General features: G+C 45.6%; 1 protein-coding gene and 1 non-coding gene across 2 annotated transcripts in view; both read left to right on the forward strand.

Moving 5' to 3' along the window:
• The first annotated feature begins 241 nt into the window (after positions 1-241).
• LOC114673260 (U6 spliceosomal RNA) lies at positions 242-345 on the forward strand. Its single transcript, XR_003723987.1, has one exon. It is a non-coding gene; the product is annotated as a U6 spliceosomal RNA (small nuclear RNA).
• Positions 346-19,436: 19,091 nt separating this feature from the next.
• Positions 19,437-20,720, forward strand: part of CPD (carboxypeptidase D) — a 97,374-nt gene continuing 96,090 nt past the window's right edge. Inside the window, exon 1 of the mRNA XM_015118974.3 lies at positions 19,437-20,225. Within this exon, the coding sequence (XP_014974460.2) occupies positions 19,480-20,225 (746 nt within the window). The 5' untranslated portion in view covers positions 19,437-19,479. The remainder of the gene's footprint in view (positions 20,226-20,720) is intronic.

Raw genomic sequence — 20,720 nt, forward strand, 5'->3', positions numbered from 1 at the left:
CATTTTGAATGGAAAGGAACAGACTCAATGGAATGAGATAATGAGAAGACAGAAGTAATAAATGTTGACAACCAATGACGCATAGAAAGCAGGGGAGAGGGAAGTGTCAGTAACTGAATTGAGAGAAATACAAAGTTATTGAGGAATAAAACAATGAATTTTGTTTTAAACATGTTGAACTTTAGTGCCTTTGGGAATGTTAAGTGAAAGGACCTATGGACCAGTTGAAAAAAAGAAATTGGTGCTGGCTTCAGCAGCACATACACTAAAATTGGAATGATACAGAAATTATCACGGCCCCTGTACAGGGATGACATGCAAATTCGTGAAGCCTTTTGTGTGTGTGTGTTTTTTTTTAAAGATGACAATGGCTAAAACTTCCTTTTTAGAGTTCATATGTTTTGCAATCTAACGTCCATTACCGTAAAGATAACATGCCTTCATGGAAACCAACAGCTTTGACTTCTTAAAATATGAATACCTTTTGGAGGCATCCACAACTTGCTTTTCCCCTCAGGACTTCCAACTGTAGCAGAAGACAAATAAGAGAGAGAATACAGTGGATTAATATGTGGCCATTGCTTTGGGAAACTCAGGTTCCAAACCCACTCTACCATTTTGTAGCAATGAAACTCTGGAGATTTTTTTAACACTTCTAAGGTTTAGTCCCCTTATTGTTAAATGATGGCATCATAACACTTATTTTATATAGTTATTGTGAGAATTAAATGAGCAAATATATGAAAAGTGCTTATGTCCTTGCCTTGTATAGTTAAGCATTAAATAAAAAATAGTTCTAATTATTGTCTATTCACTATAACTCTTGGAAAATAAATTGACCACTATATTGTCTGTGATCTTAGCCTACTGTATCCTATTCTACATATTCACATGTGTGCGCTCACACATACACCAAAAAATAAAGATCATTCACAAAGTTTTTAGTATCTGAGACCTAGACTGAGAAAGAATATTAAAATTCTCATATTTGGATCAAAACTGTAATAATATTATCCTTACATCTACATAGAATTTTTCAGTCACAGATATTATATACATTCATAAAGCACAACAGAAATCCACCATATTTATACTTGGTGTCTTTTAGGCAGAGAGCAGAGCAAAGTGGAGAATAATATTCATAGAAAAAAGTATACTTTCCTGAAATGAAGAACAGAAGCTACAGATTTAAAAGATACACTGTGTTGTAGTAAAAACCAGCACAGAGGAATAGAAATGTGACACAGCTACATGAAGTGACTAAACTCATGAACTAAGTGAATAATCTTATAGGTATCTAGGCAGAAAACACAAGCCACTTATAATAGGATGATGTAAACCTGAGCTCAAACTCATTGACAATAATAGTCCATGCCAAAAGATGATAGAACAATGTTTACAGAGTTCTAAGGAGAAACGAGTGTGACCCAAGAATTTTATACCCAGCTAAATTTCCACTTGTGTATAAGGTCATCAAAAAATAGTCTCAAATGACAAAGGCTTACTTCAGGTAAAACATATATAAACACTGGTTGAAAAAGCTACCTGATGATAAAGTCTAGCCAATTAAGACATTTCTAGGCTGGGTGCGGTGGCTCAAGCCTGTAATCCTAGCACTTTGGGGGGCCAAGGTGGGCAGATCACCTAAGGTCAGGAGTTCGTGACCAGCCTGGCCAACGTAGGTGAAACCCCGTCTCTATTAAAATACAAAAATTAACTGGGCGCAGTGGCACGTGCCTGTAATCCCAACTACTCAGGAGGTTGAGGCAGGAGAATTGCTTGAGCCCAGGAGGTGGAAGTTGCAGTGAGCTGAGATTGTACCACTGTACTCCAGCCTGGGCAACAGAGAAAGACTCTGTCTCAAAAGAATAAAAGAAAAAAAAAAGACATTTCCGAATGAAAAACTAGAAAATGGGAAAGATTTAATAAGGCTAATCATGAAGTCTGAATCTATATAAATCTAGAAATAAGGCAAAACAATTATAGATATTACAAAACAGGACCTACATATGTGAATAAGGAAGCAGAACTGCCAAACAAAGTGAGGTGGACATCCGGGTGGTGGTGTGACCCAGTACAGGATGTCAGAGCCTAAGAGGGCATCATCCACTCCAGGGTGCAGCCCAGCATGGGGTGTCAGAATCTAAGCAGGGTACCTATGTTGGAGGGCTGCTTGAGTGCAAGGAGTGGGAGCCTGCGCAGGGTGAGACAAGTGTCCACGTATGGTAGTAGTGGTGGCTCCACGCAGAGTGTCAGAGTCTGAGCCAAATGAGGAAGGTATCCGTGCATGAGGGTGACCTGTTGATGGTATCAGAGCTCAAGCAAAATGAGAGGGGCATCCATATGGGAGCATAGGCTGGCACAGTGTGAAACCTTGAGCAGTATGTAGAGGGACTACCCATGCAGAGTGAAAAGGTTTTTTGTACTTATTTGCCATTTTTTCTGAAAGTATGTGATTTTTTAAAAAATGTGCCCTAACATAGGTTTCCCCCGATATTACAGATAATTACCTGTGGGGAAATGACATAGAAAATATATTTAAAGCATTATTTGATGTATATGAATACAGATACTAGGAGTATCACATTAATCACATGACACTGATTCCTTTCAACTGTCTTGCTTTTCTAATACATAAATAATTTTGGATGTATCATTCAGAAACTTTTTCATGCTGATTTATTAAAGCATTTTAATGCTACTTAAAGAATATGAAGTGTGGCCGGGCGCAGTGGCTCACGCCTGTAATCCCAGCACTTTGGGAGGCCGAGGCATGTGGATCACAAGATCAAGAGATCAAGACCATCCTGGCCAACATGGTGAAACCCCGTCTATGCTAAAAATACAAAAATTAGCTGCATGTGGTGGTGCACGCCTGTAGCCCAGCTACTTGGGAGGCTGAGGCAGGAGAATCGCTTGAACCCAGGAGGTGGAGGCTGCAGTGAGCTGAGATCGTGCCACTGCACTCCAGCCTGGAGACAGAGCGAGACTCCGTCTAAAAAAAAAAAAGAATATGAAGTGTGACACTGGGTGCGGTGGTTCACACCTGTAACCCCAGCACTTTGAGAGGTGAAGGTAAGAGGATCACTTGAGCCAAGGAGTTTCAGGCTGCAGTGAACTATAATCACAGCACTACACTCCAGCCTGGATGACAGAGCAATACCTTGTCTCTTTCTCTTAATTAAAAAAAAAAAAAAAGCCGGGCGCGGTGGCTCAAGCCTGTAATCCCAGCACTTTGGGAGGCCGAGACGGGCGGATCACGAGGTCAGGAGATCGAGACCATCCTGGCTAACACAGTGAAACCCCGTCTCTACTAAAAAATACAAAAAAATAGCCGGGCGAGGTGGCGGGCGCCTGTAGTCCCAGCTACTCTGGAGGCTGAGGCAGGAGAATGGCGTAAACCCGGGAGGCGGAGCTTGCAGTGAGCTGAGATCCGGCCACTGCACTCCAGCCTGGGCGACAGCAGGAGACTCCGTCTCAAAAAAAAAAAAAAAAAAAAACAGGAAGTGGGTAGACTGCAAGTAAACCCTGAGAACTCCTAGATCACCTCAGTTTGCAACACCCATTCACTTCTTTCCTCACTGCTGCCTAAGAAGGCACATGAAGCTTAGTCACTGTGTAGACTCCCAAAACTTTCTGGAACTTCATGCAAAGGTTAAGCCTTGGAACCAACTCTGAATTTCCTTGTGGTTTCACACTTGTCACATTTTCTTCTCACCTTGTCACCACCTACACAGACTCAGCCTCCTGGATGCGTCACGCTTGGGTGGCTTCATTTCCTGGTCCCTGGTAAGCCACAATTGCAAGAGCTATTGCTGGTGAAACTGGTGACCCATTAAAGGCACACAAATAAGAACATAAGTGCAGGGGAGCCACAAGTGCACTATCTGAATGTGTCAGGCTGAGAACACGATGTTTCCTCAGCTGTCACTCATCCTCTGGTGGAGAGGCCTTTTTGGTCTTCAGTCTTCCAGTAACTGTCTATGAAATATTTCTGCATGCTATTCATCTATACCTGAGTGCAAGCATGCTTTCAGGACAGAAGAAATGTCATATAGGTCAGAATAATGTTTCAATGGGCTCAGGATTTTTATCCCTGGTTGTCCTATCAACCCATTTTGTGCTATCTACTGGTAGTGGTTCCAAATTCTGGTCTCCAAATTGGTGATGATATGGAAATAATTTTTTCATTATTATTAATCTGTCATGAAATTTAAAAAATAAGAATAATGTAGGAGAACATTATTTCATTTGGTAAAATTTCATTTGGTCTAAATTTCATTTAGTAAAAAAGGAACTCTTTTTTTTTTTTTTTTTTTGACATAGGGTCTCACTCTGTTGCCCAGACTGGAGTGCAATGGCGCAATCATGGCTCACTGCAGCCTCAACTTCCGGGGCTCAGGTGATTCTCCCACCCCAGCCTCCCAGGTGGCTGGGACTGTAGGCATGGGCCACCATGCCTGGCTAATTTTTTTTTTTTTTTTTTGTATTTTTTGTAGAAACGGTGTTTTGCCATGTTGCCCAGGCTGGTCTCAAGTTCCTGGGCTCCAGCAATCTGCCCACTTCCCTTGGCCTTGCAAAGTGCTTCTTTTTTTTGTATTTTTAGTAGAGACGGGGTTTCACTATGTTGGTCAGGCTGGTCTTGAACTCCTGACCTCGTGATTTGCCTGTCTCAACCTCCCAAAGTGCTGGGATTACAGGTGTGAGCCACCACGTAAGGCCCAAGAACTCTTCTTTATCCTGAAACTATGTCCTTATATTTTTAGTTTCAAAAATAGCTCTCCTTTTGGGGCCAGGTGCAGTGGCTCATGCCTGTAATCCTAGCACTTTAGGAGGCCGAGGCAGGTGGATCACCTGAGGTCAGGAGTTCAAGACCAGCCTGGCCAACATGGTGAAAACCCATCTCTACTGAAAATATAAAAATTAGCTGGGCATGGTGGCACACACAACTCAGGAGGCTGAGGTACCAGAATCGCTTGAGCCTGGAAGGCAGAGGTTGCAGCTAGCCAAGATCGCACCACTGCACTCCAGCCTGGGCGACAGAGTAAGACTCTGTCTCAAAAAAAAAAAAAAAAAAAAAAAAAATGAACTGATTTAATTCACCCCAAGATGGAATCCATTCTGTTCCTTTGGTGCTTTCAAAATCTTCCCCACATCGTGTGTGTGTGTGTGTTGAGACAGGGTCTCTCTCTGTTGCCCAGGCTGGAGTGCAGTGGCACAATCACGGCTCATCACAGCCTTGACCCCCTGGGCTCAAGCAATCTTCCTACCTCAGCCTCTAGGGTAGCTGGGACTAGGTGCATTCCACCACACCCTGTTAATTTTTTTTTTTTTTTTTTTTTTTTTTTTTTGTAGAGACTGGGTTTTACTATGTTGCCTGGGCGTCTGGGACTCCTGGGCTCAAGTGATCCACCAACCTCAACCTCCCAAAGTGCTAGGATTACAGGAGTGAGCCACCGTGCCTGACTATTCTCCATGTCTTGAAGCACAGCTACCACAGCTGACATAATAGCCCAACAATTTTGTCAGCAAATAGGCCGATCCTTTTTCAAGAATACCAATTCCTCCCCCTGTTGCCACCCCAACATCCTTCCATTCATTAACCAACACACTGGCTACCAGAAATTGGGAAAGAGAAGAGCAGCCACAGTAGCCAGAAAGTTAAGAATCGTCCTCCCCTGAGTCCTCGCCTTTTCAAAGGCAGAGGAAATGTTTATAGCTGGGTCATCCCTGAAGGCACTAGCAAAGCAGGAACACCAGGATGAGAGTGACAGTGAGAGAAACACTCATCTTTAATTAATAAAATCTGAATTTTGTAATCCCCACATCTAGAAAGAAGCTATTTTAATGTTAGCATACATGCAAGATTTATGTTATTATGAAAAATCAAAAACATGCAAGGTTTATGTCATTTTGAAAAATCAAATTTAATTTTGAGTTTTCTTTTGGGACAGGGAGACTCTCATCTTTTTAGTGCTTAAGTTCTCTAAGGCTCTCTCTCTCTCTCTTTTTTTTTTTTTTTTTTTTTTTTGAGACAGAGTCTTGCTCTGTCGCCCAGGCTGAAGTGCAGTGGCATAATCTCAGTCCACTGCAACCTCTGCCTCCCGGGCTCAAGCGATTGTCCTGCCTCAGCCACCTGAGTAGCTGGGACTACAGGCGTATGTCACCATGCCCAGCTAATTTTTGTATTTTTAGTAGAGACAGGATTTCTCCCCATTGGCCAGGCTGGTCTCGAACTCCTGGCCTCAAGTTATCGGCCGCCTCAGCCTCCCAAAGTGCTGGGATTACAGGTGCGAGCCACCGCGCCCGGCAAGGCTCTTCTTTATCTGGCCTTAATTGTGTTTTCTTCACTTCTGCGTGCCTGCAGCCTTGTACTGGCATAAAGACCACGCTTAATCAAGGTTTGTTGAATTAACTAATAAATGGATGAAAGAGCTTGCAGAGCAGAACCAAGTACTGGGAAAAGGACAAAGATAGGGAATGGGGAGCAGGGTGGCATTGGAAAGCACCATTAGAGAACTTGCCTGGAACATCGGCTTCAGATTTGCTATAATTTCTACCACTTTTGTCTTATCTTTGGTTGTATCAGTTCACCCTCTTTTATGTGGCTTCATTGTTCTTTCCTTTCCTTGAGTGTTTCCCTTGAGCTACTAATTTTTTCTTATGAAGGTCTTTTGTAGACCCGCTCTCCTGTTCTGTGTCCCTCACGCTTAGGGTTTCCCAGGGAGCTTTGGTTTGTATGCGGGCTTGCAGTATTTGGGCAGCTGCTTTCTCCAGCACTATAATTTCCCTTGTACCATTTTTTTCACCCAGACCTATAACAGAGAGATGGCTGCAGATTGTTCCCATGAATAGCATCAATCTCTTCACCTTCTGGAGCTTCAGCTTGTACTCTTAAGATGGAATACAGCTGGTTGGGTGTAAATGTGCTTTGTTTGTGGCAATTCAGTCTTGGCAAGTGTTTTCATCAAAATTAGAGGCTGAAATTGCTGGCTGCCAGGGCTTTCCTGGTAGCTGAACATTTTTCTGGCTGGGGATGGGAGTCATGCCCTAGGCCCTTTATGCAAGAGTGGACCATCCCAATTTCTTGCTGTTTTTACTGGAGGATGTTTTCAGATCTGGCACACCATACTACCTGTGAGCAAGAGAGTATTTGGTCCCACTCAAATTTGTTGCTAGAATCTAGGGCCAGCCTTGGTCTAACCGGTAAAATAAGTATAAGGTAGAACCCTGGTGAAACTAAGCTATATTGCCCTGTCTCAGCCCAGATTCACATCCAAAAGAAATCAAAGTCCAACTCCTATAAAAGCCTTGAAAAGTAAAGCACGTAAATCTTCACCATTCATTATTCACCTGAAGTGATCTTGAGGGCATCTAGGAGAAAGTTCCTGAGCTCATTATAGAGTGCACCATCACTCTACTAAAGTCGCACACTTCTCAAGAGCTGCTTCCACCCTCATATAAGCTCATTATCACCCTCTTCCCTCTCAGGGGATGCCAATATTTTTTTTTAATTGAGGCAAAATTCACACAACAGAAAATTAATGATTTTAAAGTGCACAATCGGCCGGGCACGGTGTCTCATGCCTATAATCCCCGCACTTTGGGAGGCTGAGGTGGGCTGATCTCTTGAGCCCAGGAGTTTGAGACCAGCCACGGGCAACATGGCGAAAACCTGTCTCCACAAAAAATACAAAAATTAGCCAGGCATATGGTGTGTGCCTGTAGTCCCAGCTACTTGGGAGGCTGAGGTGGGAGGATTGCTTGAGCCGAGGAGGTCAAGGATGCAGTGGCATTTACTATATTCACAAGGTTGTACAACTATTGGTTCTATCTAGTTCCCTAAAATTGTCACTACCCAAAAGGAAACCCTGCACCCATTAAGCAGCCATTCCCCCAGTCCCCCCTGCACCAGCATATTTTGTTATTTTTAATATATTAAAAACAAAAAAAAACCAAAAACAAAAAAACAGAGGCAGGGTCTTAGTAGTTGCTCGGGCTGGTCTTGAACTCCTGAGTTCAAACAATCCTTTCACCTCAGCCTTCCAAGGTGCTGGGATTATAGGCATGAGTCTCCTCCCCTGGCCCTCTTCCAGTATATTTTAAAGGCCCCCTGGGCTATTCAAAAGGGTAGCCAGGGCTGGGCGCGGTGGCTCACGCCTGTAATCTCAGTACTTTGGGAGGTCAAGGTGGGCAGATCACCTGAGGTCAGGAGTTTGAGACCAGCCTGACCAACATGGTGAAACCCCATCTCCACTAAAAATACAAAAATTAGCTAGGGGTGCACTCCTGTAATCCCAGCTACTCTGGAGGCTGAGACAGGAGAATCACTTGAACCTGGGAGGGGGAAGTTGCAGTGAGCCAAGATCATGCCACTGTACTGCAGCCTGCACGATGGAGCGAGACTTCATCTCAAAACACAAAACAAAACAAGAAAAACAAAAGGGCAGCCAGGGCTGAGAACAATTAGCGTCATGCAATCTCATTTCCCCTCTGCCTCTCCCTACTTAGAATGCCACTGTTTATCCAGGTGGCCAAGCAGTTAAATCAAAGATTCTCTTTAGAAATGTGGGGGCAAGTTCTGTTTTTTTTTGCCCCAGTCACACAGGTACCATTGGCTTTGGCAACCCGACTTCTCCTCTTTCAGTGTTTTTCTCTCTCATCTGCAATTCATTCTCACTGGCCTTTGCTCTCCAAGAAGCCTGTCAAACAAATCCTCTCTAAGGTAAGAATTCCCACTCTTTCTCCCCATTCCTTAAGGGTCAGCTGATCTCAAGATTCCTTGATGTTTGCCTTTTATTTTATTTTATTTATTTATTTATTTTTTTTTTTTGAGACGGAGTCTCACGCTGTTGCCCAGGCTGGAGTGCAGTGGCGCGATCTCGGCTCACTGCAAGCTCCGCCTCCCGGGTTCCCGCCATTCTCCTGCCTCAGCCTCCTGAGTAGCTGGGACTACAGGCGCCCGCCACCGCGCCCGGCTAATTTTTTGTATTTTTAGTAGAGACGGGGTTTCACTGTGGTCTCGATCTCCTGACCTTGTGATCCGCCCGCCTCGGCCTCCCAAAGTGCTGGGATTACAGGCTTGAGCCACCGCGCCCGGCCAATGTTTGCCTTTTAATTGAGGGAAAAGCCTTTTAGATTCAGAGAACCCCTCTCTAACGGTGCATTTTAGGCACTAAACAAATGCGGAGGGAAGGAAATGTTTTAGGAATGAAGGAAACTTTTCCAGTTACTCTTCACCTAAGAATGACACATATACTGAACAAACGATGGGGTTTGCAGTTGGAAGATAGTGTGGTCCTGGGCACCAGTAACCTAAAGTCTCAGAGCCTGTATCCTTACCTGTAAAATTATGATAATATTGACCTGAAAGAGTTATATTTCCATAAGTTGCAGCCATAGGAACTGAGTCTGCTTGAAAATGAATTTATTAAAAGGATATTGGCTGGTTCACAGAATTGCTAAGACAGTTGGGAAATCAGGGGTTACAAACAGAAAGGAAGAATGCCACAAAGCAAGCAGCAGAACTTAGGAGACCACTCTACTGTCACCAAGTACTAGCTGCTGCAGCTTGTCCTGCCAGCACCACTGGCGCTGGGGGCGGGGTGTTCTGTTTGCTCTGTCGCCCCAGAAGCTATATATTGCTGCCATCTCCCCCACCACAGTTAGAAAGAATTATCCACTGCCTCTGTTTCTTTGTGTCACTAGCTCCCAATTCAAAGTCTGTCACAGGTTTGTTTGCTTGGTTAAAGCTAGACTATGTATCTTATGTCCTATGAGAGCAAGCACCTATTATTTTCAGCCTGCAGAGTGGGAGAAGGCCCTGCCTTCCACCACAACTCCTAAGGTGGAGGGTTCCCCAGATGAAGAGAGGGAGTTCAGACACTGGACAACCAAAAATAAGGACAAAGTTTCCTTTCCCAATTGTGGGGGTTAGTGAGACAAACTGTATGAAAAGCATAAACTCTGAAGTGCCATGTTGGTATTGGTTAGCAACACTTTGTCCACATTGTCACGTATTGCACTGCATTTCCTCTTTTTCCTCTCTCTCTTCTTCCTTCTGTCTCATACGTAGTTATGTGCTCCCCAGCCCAGGACAGGGCACGCTCATAAATGCTGAGTGAATACAATATTCTGTTGCCTTTGCTTGTTTGATGAAGCAGGTTGGTGTTTATTGGTGTGTCCCCTTTGCCAAAGGCCCTGATTTCTATCTGGGAATCCATGTAGTTCATGGGAATCAGATTCAATTCCCAGCACCAGCAATAGAGCTCATATCCTAAACTAAGTCGATCAGCATATTCCATCTCCCTGGCCATAGCAATTGGTTCAGGAGTAGGCAGGTGACCTAAGCAGTTCCAATCTGAGTTATGCTTGGCAATTTTGAAGGAGAAGAACATCCTCTGTTTTCTTGCTGAACTATGAATGAGAATGCGTGTAGCATTGGGAGCTTCTGGCAGCCCTCGTGGAATCACCAGGGGAGTCAGACTTAGAATGAAGTGAACATTGTAGAAGGCAGGGCCACGGGACAAAAAGAAACCAGGTGTTTTGTGCCCATTTAGCCAAAATGGGCACAGGATAAAGCTATGCCCAAATCCAGACTTCTCCTTTGGACTTCTCAGTTACATGAGCCAATAAATTCCATTTATTATTTAAGCTAGAATGAGTCAGGTTTTCTGACTCATACAACTGAAAGTATCTGATACCTGCTTTGCTCCTTCCCTGCCTCATGATAATAGAATTACTGTTTATTCAGTGCTGGCTAATAGAGAGTCTTTTGGAAATACAGATCAAAATTACTATCAAGCTCTCATGATCGGGAAACAGCATAATCGATGCCCTAGAAACAGGCCTAACTAAAATTTAAAATAGAATAGTCCTACCTAACCTCGGCCAAATTTTAAAAGAAATTTCAGTAAATATCTTTTATTATTCTTTGGCTTAGAAAGATGAAACACCAAGGAAGTAAGAGAAAACTCTGTTAAACAAACAAAATTAAACAAAACAAGAACGCTACACCAGGCTAAGCATAGTGCCTCATGCCTGTAATCCCAGCACTTTGGGAGGTTGAGATAGGAGGACTGTGTGAGCCCAGGAGTTTGAGACCAGTTGGGGCAACAAAGTGAGACCCAGTCTCTACAAAAAATGAAAAAAATTAGCCAGGCATGGTGGCGCACACCTGTGGTCCCAGCTACAAGGGAGGCTGAGGCAGGAGGATTGCTTGAGCTCAGGAGGTTGAAGTTACAGTGAGTCGTGTTCATGCCACTGCACTCCCAGCCTGGGTGATAAGAGTGAGACTTTGATGAAAAAAAAGAGTCCACCCCCCACCCTAAATAACAACCCCCACACCTAAACCAAAACAAACAAGAAAACATAATGCCAAGAAAGCAAAATGTGTTCCATCTAACCTATAGAGGGAAGTACTATGGAGTGATATCTTGCCTGGCTGTCCTAAGGCAGGTTCCTAAAAGCATAGTCTGAGACACGGATGCTTACACAAGTGATTTATTGAAGGAGTGCCCTTGGGAGAAACCTGAAAGGGATTAAGGGAAGCAGATCAGAAGAAGATGCTAAGCAAGAATGAAAAAAAGAACTCTTACCTCAGCCTGATTCTGCAGAAAGCTCTGTCTGGAGCATAAAATGCTCCAAAGCTTGTCTCATCCAGAGGCAAGGGGACCTATATACCAGTAGGATGACCCTGGAAAGAGGTGGGGTGGAGGCAGTGTGTGTAATTTCTTAGGCATTTCTGGGCAAAGCAGCTCCTGTCAGCCAAGGGAAATCTTCCCAAGAAGATGCAGATGTAAGAAAGCATCAGCTAGGAGATGGGTGCATGAGCCTTGTAGAGAGAATCTGGGCAGAAAACCAACAGCACTTGTAAGAACTGATATGGCCAAAGGTTCTCTTGAAAATTCCCTTAATTTGCCCATTTTGAGACTTTATTAAAAAAAATTCCGGTTCAGAAAATCATTCTTTTATTATTGTTATTTTGCTGCTTATAACACATTAGCAAATTTATGAAAATACTAATTGGATGCCATTTCGTGTTTCCATCATTCTTGTCTTCTAGGGACAGCTTCTTGTCAGTTCCTCTAATTCTTCTGTAAGTTAATGTGTCTCTGGCTGGGTGGTAGCTCACGCCTGTAATCCCAGCACTTTGGGAGGCCAAGGCAGGCGAATCACTCAAGGCCAGGAGCTCGAGACCAGCCTGGCCAACATTGTGAAACCACGTCTCTACCAAAAAAATACAAAAATTAGCTGGGTGTGGTGGCGTGTGCCTGTAGTCCCAGCTACTTGTGAGGCTGAGGTGGGAGAATTGCTTGAACCCAGGAGGTGGAGGTTGCTGTGAGCCAAAACTGTGCCACTGCACTCCAGCCTGGGTGACAGAGCAAAACTCCATCTCAAAACAACAATAACAACAACAACAAAAAAGAACAGTTAATGTATCTCTATGGCCCTCAATTAATTCTTCACTTTCTTCTTCCGCAGGTACTAACCACATTACTGGTCACCTGCATATTGCATTTTATTTTTGTTAATGGTTAGTAAACCTTTAAAATTACTTACATATTCTTTCTGCAGTTTTAAACCAACATGTACATCTGGTTTTTGTTGTTGTTGTTGTTGTTGTGTTTGTTTGTTTCTTGAGACAGAGTCTTGCTCTTGTCACCCAGGCTGGAGTGCAGTGGCGCAATCTCGGCTCACTGCAACCTCCGCCTCCCAGGTTCAAACGATTCTCCTGCCTCAGTCTCCCAAGTAACTGGGATTACAAATGCCAGCCACCATGCCCAGCTAATTTTTTTGTATTTTCGGTAGAGACAGGGTTTCATCATGTTGGCCAGGCTGGTCTTGAACACCTGACTTCAGGTGATCCACCTGCCTTGACCTCACAAAGTGCTGGCATTATAGGCACGAGCCACCGTGCCAGGCCCTACATCTGTTTTAAGTTTGGTTGTTACTTTCATTCTCTCACTTTTTCTTATTGTTTGTTAGATGTGCGCACAATGTACATATACCCTAGAGTGAGTTAAGTGCACTGAACCCCAGCATGAGATGGCAGGAACCCTGGACAGGTTTTGCTCACAGCTTAAGTTCCCAGCTGTTCCATGTCCTGCTATTTGACTTGCTTGAGCTGGTGGAGCTTAAAACTAGAACCTTTCCAGGCTGTCTTGATACTCTTCAGAGTTGGGAGCATTGAGTGAGATAGCATACCTGAAGGCACACAGAAATATAAAGTGACAGTATTACGCACACTGTGATTGATATGATATTTACATTTCAAATTCCAAATTTGCTTTCAGATGGTTGCCTTTTGGGTTCTGAGATGACTTCATCTCTTACCAATATTTATTGGGCTGTAAGTTGGTAGGATTTGACTTTCTCTTGCAGAGGTGATCCAGAGCGAGTGGTCACTTGTCAAGGTGAGTCAACACTAGGCGGGCACAGGCATGGAGCAAATCGAAGTGGAGGTTTTCAGTGGTGCCATCTCTCTTCTTCCTTCTCTATGTTCATCTTCTCAGGAGCCTCCCATGCCCTCGAGGTGGCCACTGGATTTTCAGAGCCCAATTCACTGGACTGTAACTACATTTTCCATGGACTCAGACAGACAGCCTCCTCAACAAATAAATGAACTAAACAAAGCCAAAAACCTTCTGTTCTATGGCTCATTAGCTTTCAGGTCCAGATGACATGTTAGAAAACTGCTGGGCTCTATTAAGTGTCAGTGGCTGGAAACTGTTCTTACCCTCCATTGCTCTCTCCCACTCTTTGAGATGATTATTTCACATCTTCCTCTCTTTTCTCAAACCTCCAACACCTACTCCAACATCCTTACTCTCAGCTAGTGGCCTTGCTTTCCATTTCATTAAGAAAATAAAAGCAATCAGCAGAGAACTTTCTCCCAATACCTCACCTACCCACTTAATTGTACCTATGCCCATATATTCTGCTTTCCCATTTGTGACTACTGAAGTGTCTGTATTTCTACCTAAGACCCATCCCTCCACTGGTATATTAGATATACTATCCTTTCCCAATTACTCATACCCAAAAGCATGGCTCCAGCAATTCTCCCTTCTCTCTAATGGGTCATCACATTTTCCCTCTTTACTAGATCATCCCTATCAGTATACAAACAACCTGTAAGTTCTCCCATGTTTAAAAAACAAAGACCTGGAGCGGTGGCTTGTACCTGTATTCCCAGCACTTTGGGAGGCTGAGGCAGGCAGATTGCTTAATTCCAGGAGTTTGAGACCAGCCTGGGCAACATGGTGAAACCCTGTTGTCAGATCCTGGGGTCTGGGTCCAGCCCATGCTGAATCCAAGGGCAGGGGGCAGATGGGCAGAAAGAACACTTGGGGGGCTATAGGCAGGTGAAAGATGATTTTATTCAGCAGCAGCTCTCATCAACAGCTTTCTCATACTGTCCACCTTTATCTCAGCCGTCTGCTCTGGCTCTGCGGCTCCTGCCACCCTCACAATACAGTTGCACAGCTGACTCTGCCTTGCCTTCAGGGTCAGCAGCTTAACTCTTTCTTTCTCTGGGCTCTGGTGCGAGCTATGCTGTGGCTCCCCTCTGTCTGTCTGCAGGATGGACAGCTCTGGTTCTCTCTCTCTTTCTTTCGCTGGGTGCCAGCGTGCCCACCATGTTAAGCCATGTTGCGCCAAGCCGAGCCCCAAGAGCCATGTCTGTTGTGCACAGTGTCAACAGAGCAGTTATACCTTTTACAGACAACACTGGCTCAGGGCCATGTCTGAATTTACACAAACAGGTTACATAGCAAGTGGAGGGGTGCCCTTGCGTGCCAAACTCACCGAGTCATGCAAGCCTGGATATCCACCTTGGCCTATTTCTTGACCAAAGCTCATCCATGTACCTTACACCTGTCTCTACAAAAAATACAAAAATTAGCCAGATGTGGTAGCATGTCCCTGTAGTCCCAACTACTGTGGAGGCTGAGGCAAGAGGATCGCTTGAGCCTGAGAGGTCGAGGCTGCAGTGAGTGGTGATCGTGCCACTGCACTCCAGCCTGAGCAACAGGGTGAGACCTTGTCTTAAACACAAACACAACAACAACAAAGCCATTCCCATTACCTAGACATATCTGCCGCTGGATTTCACACAGGCATCTCAAACCTAAAAGTTCCCAAACTCAATACCTAATCTCTTTTCCCACGTACTCCAAGCCCCTCCATTTAGCATCTTTTCTCCTGTCTTCTTTGTCTTGGATAATGGCAAGGCCACCTACCTGGTCACCCTCACTAGCTCATGAAGTCATCTTTTACTTCATCTTCTCTTTTACCCATGCAGTTGCTAAATCTTGTCAATCCAACAAACTAAACATCTCTAATTTATCTTCTTTTTAATCCTCACTGAGCTTGCCAGAATTGGCTCTTGCCTGGATGGCAGCTATCCCTTAGCTTTGCCCACATGGTTCCTGGAATTCTCTTGCTAAAACACAGGTGGGATCCACACCATTCCTCCTGACAAACAGCTCTGTAAGTTTTCCATTTGCTTTGGAATGAAGCAAAACCCCGTTAGCATGGCATTCAAAGCCTTCATCTACATCTAGTCTTTGCAGGCATGGCTTCTGCTGCTCCTCCTAACACATCTTGTATTCCAGTCACCAGTCATGAAATCCCTCTGTGTGCATCTATCGTTGCTGCTCTCTCTGCCTGGAGTGCTCTTTTCTCCATTTTTACCATTTGAGAATTTCTCTTATTAAAAACAATAAAAACAACGGTGATTTCTGAACACTTGTTATATGCCAAGTATTATATTAAATGTTATGTACGTATTATCTCTTTTAATTTTCAGAGAAATGAAATAACTTGCCCTGGCTAAAACGATGGAAAAAGGACTGATCCAGGATTTGAACTTGGTTCTGATGTTGAAGAGCATGATCAAGCAGTATTGGTGAAATTTTCTCTGACTCTTCATTATTTTTATTTTAATTTCTTTTACTTACTTATTTTTGTATTTTTAGTAGAGACGGGGTTTCACCATGTTGACCAGGCTAGTCTTGAACTCATGACCTCAGGTGATCTACCAGCCTCGGCCTCCCAAAGTACTGGGATTACAGGCTTGATCCACCGAGGGATGTAACTCTTCATTATGATGGCTTTTGTGTGTGTGTTCCAAAAACAGGTTTTTGTTTTTCGTTTTTAAAGCTCACTATCTAGAAACAGTTTTATTACAGAAGTTAAGCACACAGACTCTGAAGTCACACTCCCCAGGTTTGAGTCTTGGATCTGTGGCTTGCCAGCTGTGTGACCTCATGTCTCCTCTCTTTATCTTTGAAATGGGAATGATAATAGCACCAGCCTCATAGGACTGTTGTGAAGATGAAATGAGTCAACCAATATAAAGGGTTTTGCACAGTGCCTGTTATGTAGCTCTTGTCCCGCAGACACATCTAGTCCTTTGTTGTATCTATGTTCTGTCCCTTCCTAGATTCTGTCCTCTGGGAGGGGAGACATCTCCTTCATTCATTTTCCAATCCTCCTGTACCTGGCACAATAGACCTTTCGCAAGATTGGGTGCTCCACAAACATTTGTCAAATTGAATTTGTAAGTCTGCAGGTGTTTGTGCCGGACAATGAGACATTTACAAGTTCCTGGTCTATGCTATGCTTTAATTACCTACGAATCTTGTAAAGAAAATGGTTCTTGAATTAGGCTGGTCATCTAAAAGCTTCTGCCCTGTTTTAAAAAATCCAGGTCAACTGTTGGTCATTTCTTGACGCTAGAAATATTTCAAATGTCTTCTAGCTAAATGTTTGAGGTGATGGCTATCCAGAATGCCCTGGTTTGATCATCATGTATTGTATGCATGTATCAAAATATCACATGTATCCCATAAATATGTACAATTATCATGTGTCAAATACAAAAATTAAAAAAAAAAAATCCAAGTCATTGCCACTCTGCTTCTGTGAACAGGAAACCTTTTTACCTTCAAGCCTTTCCCAGGTCCCTTCCACTTACAAGGCCATACCTTTTCCTTGGGGAAAGAGGAAAGAAACACCTGTCACAAGGATCAAGACTTCTCAGACGCAGTTGGAGGTATTCAGCTGTGGGTAAACACAAAGACTGCCCTCTGCCCTCCTTTACCCTTCCAGTGAGCAGTGACTGAGGTCCAGAGCTTTGGGTTTCACTTCTAACCATAAGCAACTGTGTACAACTGTGTACCTGCTGAGGAAGAAGGCTGCAGAACCGAAAGAGGCCTCGGAGGGCACCGGCTCAAGTTACATTCCCATATTATCTCATTACCCTCACGCTTGTTTATTTACATTTCAGCCTGTCTCACTAGGCGAGACTGCAGGAGTGAAGAAGCTGGAAGAGGTTTCAAAGGAGAGTGAACGTGGTAGAAAAGGAAATATTCGATTAGAGATTAACATGTCCTCTGGGGCTTCTTTCACTTGGATTACTGTAAAAGTGCATAGGGTAGTAGCTGAGCACTCCCGGGGATGGTGGGAGGTCTCTCTGTACAGAGTTGTGGCTTTGTTTCTGATGAGTTGCAGCTGCTGTGCATGATGTAGACTAGATCAAATGGGGCATGGAGAAGAGCCGTTCACAGGACCAGAGTGATGGTGCTCGCTCTCATGGCAGAATACTAAATTAATCATCTTTACCTAAACCTGTGCTTTCTCCTGGGCTGTACCTCAGTGAATACCTGCAAGTTGCTTAGGCTGTAACTTGAAGTCAGCCTACAATCCTCTCTGTCTCCAGATCCTGTCCACTTTCCTTTCCGAAGGTCTTTTGGATCCATTTCCTTCTTTCCACTTCCACTGGCACTGCCCTCATTCAGAGTCTCATCATGTCTTCGCGGATTGCAGCTTCCTTCCAGGTCTCTCAGCCTCAAGTCTTAGGCCTCCCATTCAGTTTTCCGTGTTACTGTCAGAGGGATTTTTCTAAACTAACTTAAAACCCGTCCATGGTTCTCCATGGCCTTCCTGATCAAATGTGCTCCCTGAAGACTGGCCTGTGAGCCCCTTCACACCAGTAATCCTGACCCTGCAAGCAATTCCCAGAACAAAAGGCACTTGTTCTCAGATCCTGCAGCTTTCTTTGCTTGCTTCTCCTCCTGCCTGGGACTCTTCCCATCCTCCATGGTTTCTCTCCTCCTTTCCTCCTCCTCAAGTTCAGATATTTCCCTCACCCGTACCCCTCTGTTGTAGCATTTATCACAAACTACACTGAGTCTCTTGACTGGGTAGAAGAATGAATTGTTTCTCAGCATCTAGCTTTGACATAAAAGTTGCTCAATAAATACTTGAGGAATGAATGAACTCTATTAGTTAAAGTAGGGTTCAGTCATAGTTCAGGGAAGGGGCCCTGAAATAGCTGGCTCTGAAAGAAGGAAATACCAGTTATTGCGATTATGTTGTTAGATGGGTAGAAATTCGCATTCGATTAAGGGATAAAGTTTTGCGTTTTTAAGCTAAAGAAACTAAAGCCTATAAAGGCCGATTTAAAAGACCTCTTCTCTAGACTTGATGAAACGCTGTAATTGCCATCTTTGGCTGAACACTGAGGAGTTCAGGAGTGCCAAGCAAGTGTTTCCAGAAATGTCAAACCTGCTGTTTTGAAATATGTCATTCCAGGGCACAGTTAAATATACAACTTGCTCCGAAGAGGTGTGAGAAGTGGGCCGGCGAGCTGTGAAATGAAATCTGCCTAATGAGGGCCGAGGCCAGCACACACAGGGACCTATTTGCAATAAAACAACGTGACGTGATGCCTAAGAAATAGACAACATTAACACAAAGGGAGCCTACTACGTAGCACATTTCCGCTAGACACAAATGGGACACCTTTCCAGGCAGCAACTCTAAAAATGAATGCACCCGCCTAGTGAGGTGCGAGCCTTACTCCTCACGAGGCGTCCCGTGCAACCGCACGTGGACAGCGGGGCTCCAGCGGAGGCGGGACGGATGCGGAGAGAAGGCGTCTAGGAGACTGGGCCAAGGCTTTGACTGTCCGAACGAAGATTCTTTCGAACCTATTGATTTTTTCGAGTCTTATGATTCTTTCGAACCTTTTGATTCTTTCCATTCTCGGTTCTAAGCGTTAAAGCGCAGCTGAGAAAGGCAGCAACAAAGATGGGAAGGGAACTAGCAGGAGTTCTCAGAGAAAAATGTGTGATAATTTAGGGGAGAAGCCATAAAGAAGAGACTGAGTGAGAAGCGGAGCACACGCAGAAGACGAAACAAGGAGGCGCAGAAGAGAAGAAAAACCTTGGCGAGGGAAGAGGGTGACCAAACTCGTCCCGGACGGGAGGAAGGCAGGCCCGCCCAGAGAGAATCGGCTGCTTTAAGGGAAGCCCCGCCCCCTGGTGGTGACGCTCCAGCAGACCCGTCCGCGATTGGTTGCGGCCGGAGGGCGGGATGGGGTTGCTAGGCGCGGAGGGGATCCGGCGGGCCCCGGCCGCCTGGAGCCCGGAGCCGCAGGAGCGGAGCCTGGGTTAGCGGCGGTGCTGGAAGATGGCGAGCGGCCGGGAGGAGCGGCCGCCCTGGCGGCTGGGGCGGCTCCCGTTGCTCCTGTGCCTGCTGCTGCTGAGGAGCTCGGCCCGGGCGGCTCACATCAAGAAGGCGGAGGCGACGACGACAACGACGAGCGCGGGCGCCGAGGCGGCCGAGGGCCAGTTCGACCGCTACTACCACGAAGAGGAGTTGGGCTCTGCGCTGAGGGAGGCGGCGGCCGCGGGGCCCCCCGGCCTGGCCCGCCTCTTTAGCATCGGTCGCTCGGTGGAGGGCCGGCCGCTGTGGGTGCTGCGCCTCACGGCCGGCCTGGGGTCGCTAATCCCTGAGGGCGACGCGGGGCCCGACGCTGCCGGGCCGGACGCTGCGGGGCCGCTGGTGCCCGGCCGGCCCCAGGTGAAACTGGTGGGCAACATGCACGGCGACGAGACTGTGTCGCGCCAGGTGCTGATCTACCTGGCCCGCGAGCTGGCGGCTGGCTACCGCCGCGGGGACCCGCGCCTGGTCCGCCTGCTCAACACCACCGACGTGTACCTGCTGCCTAGCCTCAACCCCGATGGCTTCGAGCGCGCCCGCGAGGGCGACTGTGGCCTCGGTGACGGCGGCCCGCCAGGGGCCAGCGGCCGCGACAACAGTCGCGGCCGCGACCTCAACCGCAGCTTTCCTGACCAGTTTAGCACCGGCGAGCCCCCCGCCTTGGACGAGGTGCCCGAGGTGCGCGCCCTCATCGAGTGGATCCGCAGGAACAAGTGAGTGTTGCCTGCCCCCTCCCCGTCCGTGTGAGCCTCCAAGGGCCGAGGCTGGTTCCGGCACCCAGTAGGCGCTCAGACAATGCTGGCATAAGGGGTGGCGGTGGTGAAGGTGAAGGGAGACACCCTGTAACGGAGACAGGGCCCAGGCCGCGTAGCCTCCCGTCCTGCTAATCGTCAAAGAATTGCCTCCTAGAGACTGTCATTTGTTCAAGGGATGGCTGGAGGGGACACTCCTTTCTGACATTCTGGTCCCTCTTCTCACAGGGGCATAGAATGTGAGCGAGAAGAGATCTTAAGGATAACCTAGGTCAGCTCACACATTTGATAGATAAGCTGTCAATGTTGTTATCTTCTATCAAAAGTGCCTAATGTTATCGGCGCTATGCTAATTTTTTCTGTGACTGCAGTATCTCACTTTATTTTGGCCACAACCTGATGTCATAGACACCATCAGTTTTGCATATGGGGAAATTGAGGGTCAGATTGGTTAAC

This window comes from Macaca mulatta, chromosome 16 (assembly GCF_049350105.2).
Source record: "Macaca mulatta isolate MMU2019108-1 chromosome 16, T2T-MMU8v2.0, whole genome shotgun sequence".
Taxonomy (NCBI): domain Eukaryota; kingdom Metazoa; phylum Chordata; class Mammalia; order Primates; family Cercopithecidae; genus Macaca; species Macaca mulatta.